The following is a 14699-nucleotide window of genomic DNA, read 5'->3' on the forward strand; positions in this document are numbered from 1 at the left end:
GGGGGTTTAAGGAGATTCAAGGGACTAATTTGTATCAGCTGACCAAATGTATTAATTTTGTTTGACATGATTTACTCGACTGAGTTTATTATTTTTAGTAGAGAGTTGTGTTTATTGTTTGGCAAAAAAAATTGCTTAGCATTTCTGTGTGAAAGCAATAGGAAATGACTGATGTGCAAGAAAGGAATATGGTTGTGCTCATTACGTTAAAATAAAGATCAACTTTAACCAAGTTATTTAAAAGTATCTTAGCAATCGAGGAAAACTGTATTTTAATTCATATTTTTGGATAAAATGATAAAAGACAAAGCTTGTAATAGGTTGGCTATTTTTAGGTAGTGAGGGATGACCCAATATCCTGTTGCCAAAATTGGCCAAATAAGGTTAAGAGTTAAACTGTGGGGCCCATCCACAAGATAAAACTGTTAGTTGGAAGGCAGAATGATACAGTCTAGCAATGGAGCTCAAATAATACTGAGAAGAAATTGACAGTTCCCTCTGGTTTTATGGCCAAATCAGTCCTGTTATCCTAGATTTGATAAATGTGGATGACAGGTGAAAACATTTGTTTTTGGTTTGATTCACTACTGCAAATTGTATGTGTGTTACCTGTAGTAAACTATATATTTGGGTTAATCTTAGGAAACACAAATAAAGCTGAAGCAACTCCAACTACCAAATCCGACATTGTGTTTGTTTATTTGAAGATGCCAGTTGGTGTAATGTGGTTGGGGAACATGACCAAACAACCGGATCATGGAAGTTGCCACAGGCTTTATTAGGTTAAGTCATTTCAGCAAGAAAACAGATAACCTCCACTTCTATCCAAAATGACATCAGCACGGTTGCCATGAGACAGCACAATTGAAGGCCTAACCTGAAAACCACTTCAATGAAGCTGTGGACTGTGAATTTGCCTTGGGTTGGGATACAATTATTTGTGAAGGTTAAGTTTCAGCCATTCTTCAAAATCTGTGAAAATAGATTTTCTTTCCCTTAATGAAATTATTAAAATCAGAAGAATATACTATAGACAATGTATCAGCTATCACAACATTAAAAAAAAAAGACAACTTATTATATAGTATTTTTAGAAATGCAACTGACTGGATTGTCATAAAGGCATCTCCTTTTAAAATGTTACATTTAATATGCAAGTATATCCAAAAAATGAATAGAAATCTCCGTATTCATTGGCATATTTATGTATCATTGTACAGCACTATAATACGTGGCATGTCTTTTTTTCGAGATACAGAACAAATAAAAGTATTTAACACATTATGTTGTTGTATTTGTAAGGCAAATATTTGCAGAAGAATTATACAATTTGGATTGTCTCGATTTTCAGGAATCCTTTTTACTGTATATTAAATAAGTGGCAGATGTTTGGAGAAGTCTGTCAATTCCCAGTGACACTAAATGTATGAGGCGCAAAAGTATATCGGACTTTCTTGGAAGAACATTTTCAGGTCCTGAGGTTAAAGAGTGTGTACCACTAGTGGGCTACCTGCCGCACAGTTAGTACCACCAACAGACGTACTGAACTGCTGCTAAAAGATACTATAAACATACACATAACTCGCGTTTCATACTATCGTTGGGCTTCAAGTCCAAATAAAAAACAACATTGGTCTATGGTTGTATGGTTGACCAACGAAATCAACCATAGAACAATGTTGTTTTTTATTTGGAGGTATGATTCTCGTCGTGGGTGTGGAAAGTCCTGGGTTCAAATCCCAGATGTGCTCGACTTTTAAATAATTTGGTCCTCTCACTCTGAATAGTTGCAAATTCTTGGCCGCAGGTGTTTGAACATGAGATTTTATCCATATCATATTATCACCCATACATAGATTGTTAAAAATATATATTAATCATATTTAGCAATAAAAAGTAGAACCTGTATTGTATATTTGTTGACATATTTCTTATAAACAGTCCCTGACAAAAGTCTGGTCGCTTATCTATTTTGTAGAAACACCTGCTATTAACCTGACTTTTAATTAATCAATTGGTGTTAGAAATTGCTCATATGAAAAGCTAAAACCCTCCCAAATGATGTTTAATGCACTGAAATGAATTAGTTTCACTGAAAAAAGATTTATCATTTAATCAAGACAGAAAGGTCAAATTTTGGTAAGACAAAAGTTTTGTCGCCTATACAGAAATTGAACAAATTTACTGTAAATACAAAAATATGTCAGCAAATTAAGTAGTGGTGCTGTGAGATCCAAATTTAATATCTTGTATGACTTCCATGGGCTTGAAGGACTGCATCCATGCAGTTTGGCAAGGATTCATACAATTTATTGATGAAGTCATCAGGAATAGCAAAGAAAGCAGTCTTGCATGCCTCCCAGAGTTCATCAATATTCTTTGGTTTCGTCTCCCATGCTTCCTCTTTCATCCTACCCCACATATGCTCAATGATGTTCATGTCTGGTGACTGGGCTGGCCAATCCTGGAGCATCTTGATCTTCTACGCCTTGAGGAACTTTGATGTGGAGATAGAAGTATGTGATGGAGCACTATCCTGCTGAAGAATTTGGCCTCTTTTATGGTTGGGAATATAAGTAGCTAAGATTTCTTGGTATTTTAGACTATTGATGTTGCCTTCCACCCTGCAGATCTCTCGCACACCCCCATACTGGATGTAACCCCAGACCATGATTTTTCCGCAACCGAACTTCACTGTTTTCTGGGTGAATCTCGGATCCATGCGGGCTCCAGTAGGTCTCCTGCAATATTTGCGGCGACTGTGGTGTAATTCAACAGAAGATTCATCGGAAAAATCCACCTTCTTCCACTTTTCCAGCATCCATCCTTTTAGCAGGCTAAATGCCACACGTTTTTCAATTGTCTTTTGTTTAGTGCTGGCTTCTGGGCACTGATTCGACCATGGAGGCCATTTCGAGACAGAATCCGACAAACTGTTCTGGATGACACAGGGACTTCAGGTGACCAGGTCTCATATGACAAGGCGACAACACTTATGCAAAAATTGACTCAATGGGCTTTACCAAGCTGTGAATATTAGAATACTTTTTGACAGTTTCGTTTTGCACTGAAACATTATAACAAAAGCTGTTGGGATTAAAATGAGCCATTTCTTGTAAAGACATCTTGATTAGAAATATATTTCAGCTGCACTTCAGGTCAATTTGTACACAAGCGACAAGACTTTTGTCAGGGACTGTACTATCTTACATAAGAATGCCATAGGGTTAAATAACATACAGTATAATCATACCCACTAACTGTGCCAAGCTGACAAATGTAACCAAATCAGAACTGCATTGCCACCACAACTGGGATAAAAGGGAAGTGAAAAAGAAAGTGAAAAAGATACACTTATGTTTGTATAAAAGGAAAAGATTAGCAGTACATGAATGACTGCTTTTCACATGTTTGCTTCCTCTCAGTTGTGTGGTAAGAGTTGGAGTGAAAGGGGGAGTTTGATAGATACCAAACATAGAGACAAAAGAGATCAGGAAGAAAGGACTGAGAAATTAAGGACCGGTCATCCAAAGACACATCACTTCAAGAGTCATAGGACAGGTAAATATTTTCTTCTTTCTGTGTTTCTTGTTTTCAATCCACAAGTTTCAGGCAGTAGCAAGTGCTGTAAACCAAAAAAGCTGAAGTCTTTTGAAATGTATATGTATAAAACAGAAGCATTAAGTATGCTGAATGACAAAATGCAACCAAAAGTAATATATTCATTGTGATTTGAAATACAAAGCAAACACAATGTAACATTGCATTCGGTTAGTATTCAGACCCCTTCATTTTCTCCTGTTTTGTTAAGTTACATCCTTATTCCAAACACATAACCCATAATGAGCAAACAAAAACCAGTTTTAGAATATTATGTTAATTTATTTAAAAAAATATTTAAAAAAAGATATCCCATTTACATCCTGTGTGTACATACCTTTTGCTATGACACAAACTGAGCTCAGGTGCGTCCTTCTTCCATTGATCATCCTTGAGATGTTTCTATTAGAGTCTGTCTTTTGTAAATTGGACTTGATGAAGAAAGGCACACACATTTCTATGTAAAGTCTCACAGTTGACAGTGCATGGCAAATACCAAGCCATGAAGTTAAAGGAATTGTCTGTCGAGCTCAGAGACAGGATTGTGTCTTGGAAGAAATCTGGGGAAAGGTATAAAAAAAATCAGCACTGAAGGTCCTCAAGAACACAGTAGCCAACATTGTCCTTAAATAGAAGAAGTTCCTTGAGCTGGCCGCTTAGTCAAATTGAGCAATCTGGAGAAAAGGGCATTGATTAGGGAAGTGCCTAAAAACCCATTGGTCATTTTGACTGAGATCTAGAGTTCCAGTGTGATATAGGAGAACATTCCAGAAGGACAACCATTTCTGCAGCACTCCACCAACCAGGCCATTATGGTAGGCCAGATGGAAGCCACTCCTCAGTAAAAGGCACAATGGAGCCTGCATGGAGTTTGCCAAAGGCCACCTCTGGCCTAATCAAACCAAGATTGAACACTTTGGCCTGAATGCCAAGCATCTGGAAGAAACCCGGCACTACTCATCACCTGGACAGGACCACAATCCTAAGCACATACGTAAGACAAGTCAGGAGTGGGTTCATGACAAGTCTGTGAACATTTTGCTTGGTCATTCATTATGGGGTTTTGTGTGTAGATTGACAGCAAAGCAAAGACAAAAGGTATTATGCAACATAATGTGGAAAATGTTCAGGGGTCTGAATACTTTCTATATGTACTGTACCTCTTTAACATAATCACTGTTATCTTTTCTCTGTCTTTCCAGAGATGACGGCTTTAACTGCTTTTCTCTGGGCAGTGGCTATGTTAGTGGATGTCCATCACTGCATCCATTCTTCCTCAGAAATACACACTATCATTGTCAACCTGTCTTCCAAAAACCTGTCGTTTGTCCCTGGAAACCTATTGCCATCCAGTGAAGCCCTGGACCTCTCCCAGAACAACATACATAAACTTCGGCATGAAGATTTCAAAGTCACAACTCGCCTGAGGTTCCTCAACCTTTCATGGAATGTCTTGGAGGAGATAGATCCTGAGACATTCCATCCAACTCCGCTCCTTGAGAGTCTAGACCTCTCACACAACCGACTCCAGAACCTCTCTGATCAACGTTTTTTGCTGGTTGCGCAGAATCTAACATTTTTGGATCTGACCTTTAACCTGTTCCAAACTATGACCCTGGGAGAAAATTTTTGCAGGCTTAAAAAACTAGAGAGACTGGGGCTTGGAGCAAATACGATCAGGGTGGAGGATTTCCTCAACATCACAAATGTACACCTGCAAACTCTGACCCTTCTTCTGGAGAATCTCACAGCCTATGAGAGTGGTGGCCTGAGAGGCATCCAGGCAGAGAAGGTCCGCATTGGCCTGACGAACAAACCCACCGACAGACATTTGATCGCAGATGCTCTGTTAATGTTCGACGAGGTTGAGCTAATGGGTATGAACCTGAAGGGCAAAAGCAGGTACCTGGTGGAACTTCTGAAGGAGAGAGCGGCAGTCAAAACATCACATCTGTACCTGACAGATATAGTCATCCTCTGGTGGCAGTTGACCAACACCGTAAATGCTGTGTTACAATCCCCCATTAGCCAGCTAAGCATTTCAGATGTAACCATCGACATGCCCCCTTACCACGACACCTTACCAGACCAATCCCATACTAAATTATTCTCTGCAAGGCGAGCTGTGGTATCTTCCTTTCTCTTCTCCCTGGAAGCTCTCTGTAACTTTTTCATCAACATGCATGCGGAGCACCTGGCAATTACTGAGACATCCATCATACACATGACCTGCCCCAAGTGGCCGAGCAAAGTACGGCAGCTAGATTTCTCAGACTGTGCCCTGACTGATACAGTCTTCTCCAGCGTAGAACAACATGTCACTGTAGAGTGTACAACACTGAATGAAGTGGAAATCCTGGTACTCAGAGGGAACAACCTAAAGAACCTTCAAACACTAAGCAAGAGGGTGCAACACATGAGCTCTCTGAGTCATTTGGACCTCAGTCTGAACTCACTGATTTACAACGACCAAGTATGCCACTGGCCCCTAAGAATTGTCCATTTGAACCTATCCTCCAATGGCCTGAGTGAGTCAGTTTTCAGCTGTTTGCCTAATAGCACTGTGATCCTGGATCTCCAGAACAACCAGATCACTAATGTACCAGAGACCCTGCTGGCCCTGGGATCCCTCTTGGCTCTGGACCTAAGTGCCAACCGCCTGAGGGACCTCCCAGTGTGCACTGGATTCCCGCACCTTATTTACCTCCTGCTCAGGGAGAATTCACTCCATGCCCCGTCTGTGAGTGTTCTGGAGACCTGCCCTGTTCTGAAGGTGCTCGATGCCAGCCTAAACCCCTTCACCTGCACGTGTGCCCTTAGGAACTTCAGGGACCTGGGTGCTGGGAACGGGCTGGGTGGCAGAAGTCCAAGAATCCAACTTCTTCATTGGCCACTAAGGTACCGCTGCAGCTACCCTGACGATTGGAAAAAGTCCACTCTGGAGGCTTTTAACATCCCTGAGATCGCCTGCAACATCAGTCTGCTGGCGGCTGCCATCCTGTGCCCAGCGGTGGCTATCATCCTTGTTATAATGACTCTGTGCCAGCAACTGGACATTCCATGGTACCTGGGCATGATCTGGCAGTGGGCCCGGGCCAAACACCGTGCCAGAACCCAGCAGGTACGGCCCGAGGACCTGGAAGGGGTGGTGTTCCACGCCTTTGTGTCGTACAGCCAGCATGATGCAGACTGGATCAAGGGCCAGCTCTTGCCAAACCTGGAGGGCTCAGGGGGGGGGCTCCACATCTGTCGCCATGAGAGGGACTTCATCCCAGGGAAGACAATTGTGGAGAACATCATCCGATGTGTGGAGAGAAGCCGGCGCTGCGTGTTTGTTCTTTCTGGCAACTTTGTCCGGAGTGAGTGGTGCCACTACGAGTTGTACTTCGCCAGTCACCAACAACTGTCCCGCGGTTCGGACAGTGTGATTCTGGTGCTCCTGGAGCCTCTGCCTCAATACATGATCCCCTCCAAGTACTACCAGCTTAAGGCTATGATGAGTAGGCACACCTACCTGGAGTGGCCCCAGGACAGGGGCAAGCAGAGGCTGTTCTGGGCCAACCTGAGGGCCGCACTCCAGGCTGACCTTCCCACAGCACCCGTACGAGAAATGGAAGACTGAGGCACAAAAACGACAATGGGGAAATAAAATAAAGGGGTTATAATAAGATGGTTATAGTAGTAAAGCTTGAGCTTCCAAATTAAAATGCAATATTTAGCACATTAATGAATAAACACCTGTAGTTGCCACTGGTGTGCCACATTCATTTAGGTCACTGCCTCGTAGCACATTGGAGATGTGTTTAAATACCAGCAGTGCCAGGTCAGGCAATCGCCAACTTGTGCTTGTCAGAGGCCTGCCTTTTTTTGTCACACTCTACTTACTCCTTGCAGTAGGTTGTCTGCCTAACAGCTCATTTGTGCATCCGGAGCGTCAGTGCAGTGAAAACTTCCCGGTTGAGTGAGCATTACGTAAATAAGTGTGAAAAGAGTGACAAGAGGTGCATCTAAGGACACAAGCAAATCTTTTTCACTCCCGTACCTGCTGTAGAGTTGATGCGACAAGGCCTAGTTGAATTCTCAGTAAAGTTTATTGGAAAATTCATATAGCCAAACAATTATTTAACCACAGCTTAAAAAAAAACAATACAATGAAAAGTTTCCTAACAATACCAAGGCTATACTTACATTAAACCTTACAACAATCACACTGTTATTTGGCATGTCTTTTTTTCTCTCCAAATGTTTCACAAAAAGTAAAAAAAAAAAAAAAAACAGTTACCAAGAATCAAAAACTGAGAGTGAATACATACACAATAGACTTTACAAATCTTTATTCTCCTCAGTAATGGTATGTTTCCCAGAGAAATTCTGCCTTGTTACTAAGTCATCCTATGAAGTAGACAATTTATTTTAAGGCAGGTAGTACAAAAAGTGGCCAAATATTTCACCCTCATGAGATTGACACCACAAAGCTATGAAAGAAAATAACAAAGAATCTTCCTTGTCATAGGTCTTTGTGGTATTTGGTCATATGATGACCGTTCATCAATGGTCAGGTCTCAATGAAAACGACGATAGCCTCCTGGGCGAACAAGCTGCACGAAACAGTGACCAGTTATTCACTTTCAGACTGATTTCAGACTGCTAAGAGACAGGTTCTGGGTCCCAGCTGTTTACAACATCAGACGACCCATGCGACTGTGACGGGGTCAGAGGTCATGGCAGAGATTGAATGATCATGATCTTCTCGTTGATACAGAAGCGGTGGAGGACGGTGTACAGGTTCTCCCCACAGCGTGACACCTGCCTCTCCATGGCCAAGCGGAAGTCCTCCTTCACCCCTTTAGTGATTCCACGGGTTACCGTATGGTGCCTACAGATAAACCAGTGATGTGTGAGTGAAAGAAAACGGTTCTAACATTTTCTTCTTGTTTGTGATATTTAAGTCAGACAGTTCATGTTTGATTTTGTCCAACCTCTATTGCAATAGTTGAAAAACGCACCAAGTTATCATTGATAAAACATAAATTGCCAACATCAAGGAAACAACATACTTTTTCCAAACTTAGTTTTCATAGTCATGGAATGAGAGTACTGGGTATCTACCGACTAGGCAAAATATTTAGACAGGAAAGATTTGACAACATCAAAAACGTGAACGCTCACAAATGCAATGACAACTAGAGATATGAAAAATAAAACGAAGTTGACTTCAAAAACATCAGTAACGACCACATGAACGAATGCAATGGGTCGAACGCATTTGCGAAAATAAAAACACGACAAGGACTCGATGAAAACGGCAGACCGAAAACCAAAATGAGGTTTGGGGCAGAGGGATGGAGAGAGTGTTTGGAGTAGGGGTGGGTTAGGGGCCAGGGGTACCTGTCGGGCGTCTGAACCCCAGGGAGCAGCAGGGTGTTTAACTCCCCTCCCGGGGAGGGGCTAGGGTTCCTGAGGACAGTAAACACCAATATTCATCAACTCACGCTCAGGGTTAGAAGTTGCACTTAGGCACAGATCTAGGATCAGCTTACCCGCTAGAAATCTTTTCATTTAACATTAACAAGTGAAGCATAAAACCGATCATAAATCCGTGTCTAGAAGCAACCTCCTCCTGTTCCTCAACTCCCACTAATAGCGAATGCATTCAGGCACCTCCAGAAGCTCTGGATAAGTTAACGGACGGATGGACAATGCCTTGACCCGCTAACCCTTTCTCAACATACCGCTTAACAGCTTGTATGCAAGCATGACTGTGTACAGTATAAAAGTAACCCAGTGGGAGGGTCTTACTTGATTAGCATTCCTTGATTGGGCAGGAGTTCCAGTTGGACCCGCCCCCCCTCTGTAGTGCGCAAATACGCAAACTCCTCCAGCATATCAATATCTGCAGGAGCAAATTACTTAAAGAAAACAAACCACACAGAAGGCAAAACGAATAACTGTGCTACAGTAATCCTGACTCTGCAAGATCTGCTCAAATGCCGAATTTTGTAGAAGTTTCTAACAGAAAACGTAGCGTTAATTATTTTCGCAAAACATTCCGAGAAGGATACTGGTGACGTAGTTGAAGAAGTTCTCATACTGGAAGCTGCCCTGTTGACAGATCTTGTCAATCGCTTTCAGAAACATTGATTCTCCCTGTGGCCAATCATGTTGCAGGAGCACGACCACATGACCCAGGGACAGGTCATCTCTGCTCTCCGTGAAGGCACGCAGCTGAATGGATGAAATGAAAATTAGGAATAAACGTGCAAATCCTTAATGGATTAGCTCAGCGTTCAGTCTTCTTCGTGTTGGGGTACCTTAAAACAGGCCAGCATCAGCTGTAGACAAAAGGGGAGGATCGATTTATTCGTACAGGGCAGCAGTCTCAGGTCGTTGCCTAGTGACAGAAATACAAAATCCACCAGATTATTAACAAGGTCACTTAACACATTTTAAGATAACCACATACTGTACAGAGACTTCACCTTTCTTTGGCTTCCCCTTAGCTTTGCCTTGATCCTCAGTATTCTTGACCGGATCGTGACTTTGGGGGACCAGCCCACCAACAACCTCAAGCACCTTTTCACAAGCCATCTGTGAAGACGCACACCAGCAGTCGGCAAGTTGAAGTTCACCAAGAAACAACTTGTGTGTGTGTGTGTGTGTGTCTGGGTGGTTTTCAGCATTAGCACTGTGAGTGTGTACCGACCCTGTACTCTCCCAGGGCGTAGTGGCAGGAGGCCTGCTGGATGAGGGTCCGTTGATGTTCCAGATTACTCTGTCCCGGGGAGTTGAGTCCAGACTGGGTGTGTTGGAACACAGCCATCTGGAGCAGACTGGACAGGGCTTTACGGTACTGTCCCTGGGGTGGAGGACATATACTCATGTACAGAAACACACCGACAAAACCCCATGGCACCAGGTGTTTTCATTATGTACTGTATGTCTACCTGGTAGATGATCATGTCTGTAAGGAATATTCTGAACCAGAGCCAGCTGTCTGTTTTCCAGGAGGCACAGATCTTGCTGAATTCTGGAGAATGTGTTTTACAACGACAAAAGACATCTGAGCAGGGTGGGGGACACATTTGGAGATAGCATGTGTATGAGCTGGTGGGAGTGTTTTGGAGGGCGTACCCGTCTCCAAGCAGCTGTGTGAGTGGAGGAGCTCCCAGCTCTCCCTGGCCAAACGGAAGCTCTCCAGAGTCTCCGCCCACCCGGGCAACTCTGTTTTGTTGACCAGGATGTGCCGGCCACGCCCCTTCCCAAACCCCTCCTCATCGTCTGAGCTCTGACAGAACACACATGAAAATACATGAATGACCATGTCCACACACACATGCGCACGCGCACACACACACACACACACACACACATCATTCCCCATTCGTCTCCTCACCATGGTCTTTTCGCGTCCGTCTGCCAGTTTGCGTTTCTTGTGTGTGTGTTTCCCTGCTCCTCTCTCCAGCTCCGCCTCCATGTACACTGAGCTCAGGTCCTCCAGCAGAATCCACGGCCCGGAGGCCAATGCATTTACACCTGAAGCACCAACAATCTGGCTGGAAACTGAGTCTCTGACAGAATCTACAATGTCCACACTTCCTACTGTACATCGCCCCCGTAAAAGAACATTTAAATATGTACGCACACACCCACACACACACACCCACACACACCCACACACGCACGGGGGAGACTGACCCTGGAACAGAGCAGGCTGTATAGTCGAGACGTAGAGGTAAGCGCTGCGGAAGAGGACCAGGGAGGCACAGATGACCACCTGACTGCAGTAGCGTAACCGTGTCTCACCCTCCAGATTGGACAGGTAGCGACACAGCTCCTTAACCCGCTGCAGAATCTCCACGAAGCCCCTGCAAACACACACAACCAGCAGAATCCATCAAAACACACACACACACACACACACACACAACCAGCAGAATCCATCAAAAAACACACACACACACACACACACACACACACACACACACACACACACACAACCAGCAGAATCCATCAAAACACACACACACACACACACACACACACACACACACACACACACACAACCAGCAGAATCCATCAAAACACACACACACACACACAACCAGCAGAATCCATCAAAAAACACACACACACACACACACAACCAGCAGAATCCATCAAAAAACACACACACACACAACCAGCAGAATCCATCAAAACACACACACACACACACACAACCAGCAGAATCCATCAAAACACACACACACACACACACACACACACACACAACCAGCAGAATCCATCAAAACACACACACACACACACACACACACACACTCACAACCAGCAGAATCCATCAAAACACACACACACACACTCACAACCAGCAGAATCCATCAAAACACACACACACACACACACACACAACCAGCAGAATCCATCAAAACACACACACACACACACACACAACCAGCACTACAGTGTTTTTTGACCACCTTTTACAAAAACACAAAATATGACTCTAAATTAAGACATATGTTGAAACAATGGGTTGTAAGCATCAATACCACACCTTGAGTTTGAAATCTGTTTGGTTTTTGAACTACTACAATAAGTGAGGTGGAGTTGTGGTCCAGTATCAGAATGATTTAACATAATGACCACTAAACTGTACTATTCTTTTCATCTGTCAGACCAAACATGTATGATTTTGTTTATTACCTCATTAGAAGATTGTTGACTTTCAGAAATAAACAAGACAACCATTCAGACAGACACCACAGAAACCACTTATATTCTATATTCTATATATAATTTTTTTTTTTACGCCAACCAATCACAGCACAAATCCATGGGTACACATGCTCCTTTCACATCTCGATTTGCTCCCATCAGTGCCCTCAACAATGGCCAGCAGTCCATCCATTATGTCTTTACTGACATGGTTGGGAATGCCCGATCTATTCACTCTATTTCTATGCCCCCTACCTCTGTCCCTTGTCCCCCTGCCACTCGCAACGAGTCCCGACCACAGCTAAGATGTCCAGCAGTCTCTCCCAAGGCTCGGACACCACGGACGACTTCTCAGACAGCCCCTCGATTACACAGCGCTGGGACCCCCGGGGAACACCGGGAGACTTCAGACCACCACCCTCGTGAGTGCCTAAGAGACGTGGAGGGGTCGAGTCCAGCAGGCAGGACAGAAAAGGGAGAAACGGAATGGGTAAGCGAATGTACTGAAAAACTGACAGGCGGGGTGGTTTCAGTGAGGAGCTGACATGCAAAGAGAGAAACAGTTGAATAAATGAAAATATTGTATAGGGTTGTCAGCTACCGTTTAGAGCTTTACCCTGCAGCTGCCCGTCCGCCGAGGGGCCCCGGGTGACATAACCGATGTAGAACTCAGCTGCCTTTAGCATGTACTTCTGCAGAAGACTGGTAGGCAGACGCATGTCCATGTTCTTTATGATCAACGGGAGGACGTCACACACTGTGGGCGAAGGAGAAGCGTAAGACACAAGGAAAACAGAGTTCCTTCACGTCGGCCCGTTTCTGAGCACCACATGGTCATAATTTTGCTTGTTTGATTCGTAAAATGATCTCACCAAACAGCTTCCTGAAACAGTTGACAGGTGTCTCCAGTTTTTCAGCGGCCTCCGCCTCTAGGAGGGACTCTCCCAGATTGACCTAGAATTACGAGTCAAAATAAAGCAACACATAGGTGATTCAGTGTTCTTGACACTGAGGTGAAAGTTAAAGGTGAGAGGTCAGAGTGTACATACGCCGTGTTGGACCACAGACTCTGGAAAGCGTCTCAGCAACAGCAGCAGCATCTCAGCCTTCTCCAGTGTGTTGAAGCATTGTTCTGTGGCCTTCAGCAGCATCTCACACTGCACTGGTCCAGGCAAGGTTTCAAATAGACCTACAATAAACACCCAGAGTTAACATACTCTACCTAAGCAGACGTAACACACTTGCACGTACTCACACGCTGTGTTCACCTCGTAGGAACTGAGCCTGTTTGTCCTGACAGTCGCTCCGCAGGGCTGCAGTGATGACAGTAATCTCCCGCCATACAACAGGCTGATCAGGGAAATTTATGAACCTTAAGGACGAGCACAAAGGACGTTGAATCAGTCATCGACGGTGCTTTAAGACTACGCGCAGAAGTGCGGAGATAAGAACTTTGGCTCACATGTCGTACAGAAGTCTGCCCGCTGAAGTCGTCTTCTCTGCATTTCTCTCAATGGTGTACATCTCATACTGTCAACACAGGAGTCCAATGACAATGTGATATCAATTTCCTTCCTGTGCTAAAGCCAAGTAGCGGACGTCTTCTTGAGAAACCAATTAGCTTAACGACAACACATTACAAATCCCTCATTACAGGTACCGATTTGTAAAGCCAACAGCAATAGATGTACCGTCATTCACTACACGCAACTTACCTGTATATTGAAGTCTGTGGGATACAGGGTTCGAGCGGTTATCAGCCAAGCTTTGGCTGCACACGGGTCCTCGGACACAAGATCCCGAGCTCGTTTCACTAAGAAATCGCAGTCCTTTTGTGCTGACATATTTGCTCGTATTAAACTCCGTGGCGTACAGGGTTCCCGTGGTTATCAGCCATAAACAAGGCCTAATTAGAAATTTGTGAGTGTGAAAACTGAGATATTTATTATTCGCTCCTCTAAACTAGACGCTTTTGATGACGTCATGTTCTGTACTTGGCAGTCGCAAAGAGTGATGTCAATGGGCTTGAGGTATCCGTTTTACAGGGAAAGTCTGCCACCTGGTGCACACACAAGACGTACGGACTATGGACAGATTGAACAACCAGACAAAATGTATCAATCAAATAAAGCATAATAAAAAGCATGAGGCGTTATTCAAATCGGAGTTAACCCCTAAACATATTATCTAATTAAAACGCACATGTTATTCATCAAATACAAATAGTTGTAAACTTAAACGGTCCACAGGTTCTCTCTAGTGCAGTACTCTATAGAAAATGGCTACACAAAACCAAATTAGAATGCTTCAGCCTTGGATGGAATAAAAAAGGTATCTATTGCTTTGTTTCCCTCTGAGGAAATGTATTTTTGTGATTTGCGCAG

At 43.7% G+C, this 14699-nt stretch overlaps 2 protein-coding genes across 5 annotated transcripts; one reads left to right on the forward strand and one right to left on the reverse strand.

Moving 5' to 3' along the window:
- Positions 1-3342: 3342 nt before the first annotated feature.
- tlr1 (toll-like receptor 1) lies at positions 3343-7808 on the forward strand. The gene is made up of 2 exons (XM_010897453.5): positions 3343-3561; positions 4803-7808. Exons 1-2 carry the CDS (start codon positions 3393-3395, stop codon positions 7220-7222), a joined length of 2589 nt encoding a protein of 862 aa, XP_010895755.1. The 5' UTR covers positions 3343-3392; the 3' UTR covers positions 7223-7808.
- A 109-nt stretch (positions 7809-7917) lies between these two features.
- ints10 (integrator complex subunit 10) lies at positions 7918-14451 on the reverse strand. Of its 4 annotated transcripts, none has more exons than XM_010897446.4 (18): positions 14031-14451; positions 13778-13845; positions 13584-13687; positions 13365-13504; positions 13188-13269; positions 12932-13072; positions 12571-12745; positions 11296-11465; positions 10994-11133; positions 10732-10885; positions 10545-10627; positions 10304-10456; positions 10080-10188; positions 9912-9991; positions 9663-9825; positions 9400-9493; positions 8989-9057; positions 7918-8476 (listed from the first exon to the last, which is right to left on the reverse strand). In XM_010897446.4, exons 1-18 carry the CDS (start codon positions 14157-14159, stop codon positions 8320-8322), a joined length of 2211 nt encoding a protein of 736 aa, XP_010895748.2. In that variant the 5' UTR covers positions 14160-14451; the 3' UTR covers positions 7918-8319. The 4 variants fall into 4 exon arrangements, with proteins under 4 accessions (XP_010895748.2, XP_010895747.2, XP_010895750.2 ...); XM_010897445.4 differs by having other exon boundaries at positions 12917-13072; XM_010897448.4 differs by lacking the exon at positions 8989-9057.
- Between the last annotated feature and the right edge of the window lie 248 nt (positions 14452-14699).

Source organism: Esox lucius, chromosome 4 (assembly GCF_011004845.1).
Source record: "Esox lucius isolate fEsoLuc1 chromosome 4, fEsoLuc1.pri, whole genome shotgun sequence".
Classification (NCBI taxonomy): domain Eukaryota; kingdom Metazoa; phylum Chordata; class Actinopteri; order Esociformes; family Esocidae; genus Esox; species Esox lucius.

Excerpts from the sequence above, each read along its gene's own strand:
- ints10 (XM_010897445.4), bottom strand. The coding sequence starts at position 14,159 with ATGTCAGCACAAAAGGACTGCGATTTCTTAGTGAAACGAGCTCGGGAT. Across the intron at positions 11,134-11,295 it reads ACAGCCTGCTCTGTTCCAGG|GTGTAAATGCATTGGCCTCC; the intron begins GTCAGTCTCCCC and ends TTGGTGCTTCAG. Across the intron at positions 9,494-9,662 it reads CTTCTTCAACTACGTCACCA|ATATTGATATGCTGGAGGAG; the intron begins GTATCCTTCTCG and ends TTGCTCCTGCAG.
- tlr1 (XM_010897453.5), top strand. The coding sequence starts at position 3,393 with ATGACTGCTTTTCACATGTTTGCTTCCTCTCAGTTGTGTGGTAAGAGT. Across the intron at positions 3,562-4,802 it reads CTTCAAGAGTCATAGGACAG|AGATGACGGCTTTAACTGCT; the intron begins GTAAATATTTTC and ends CTGTCTTTCCAG.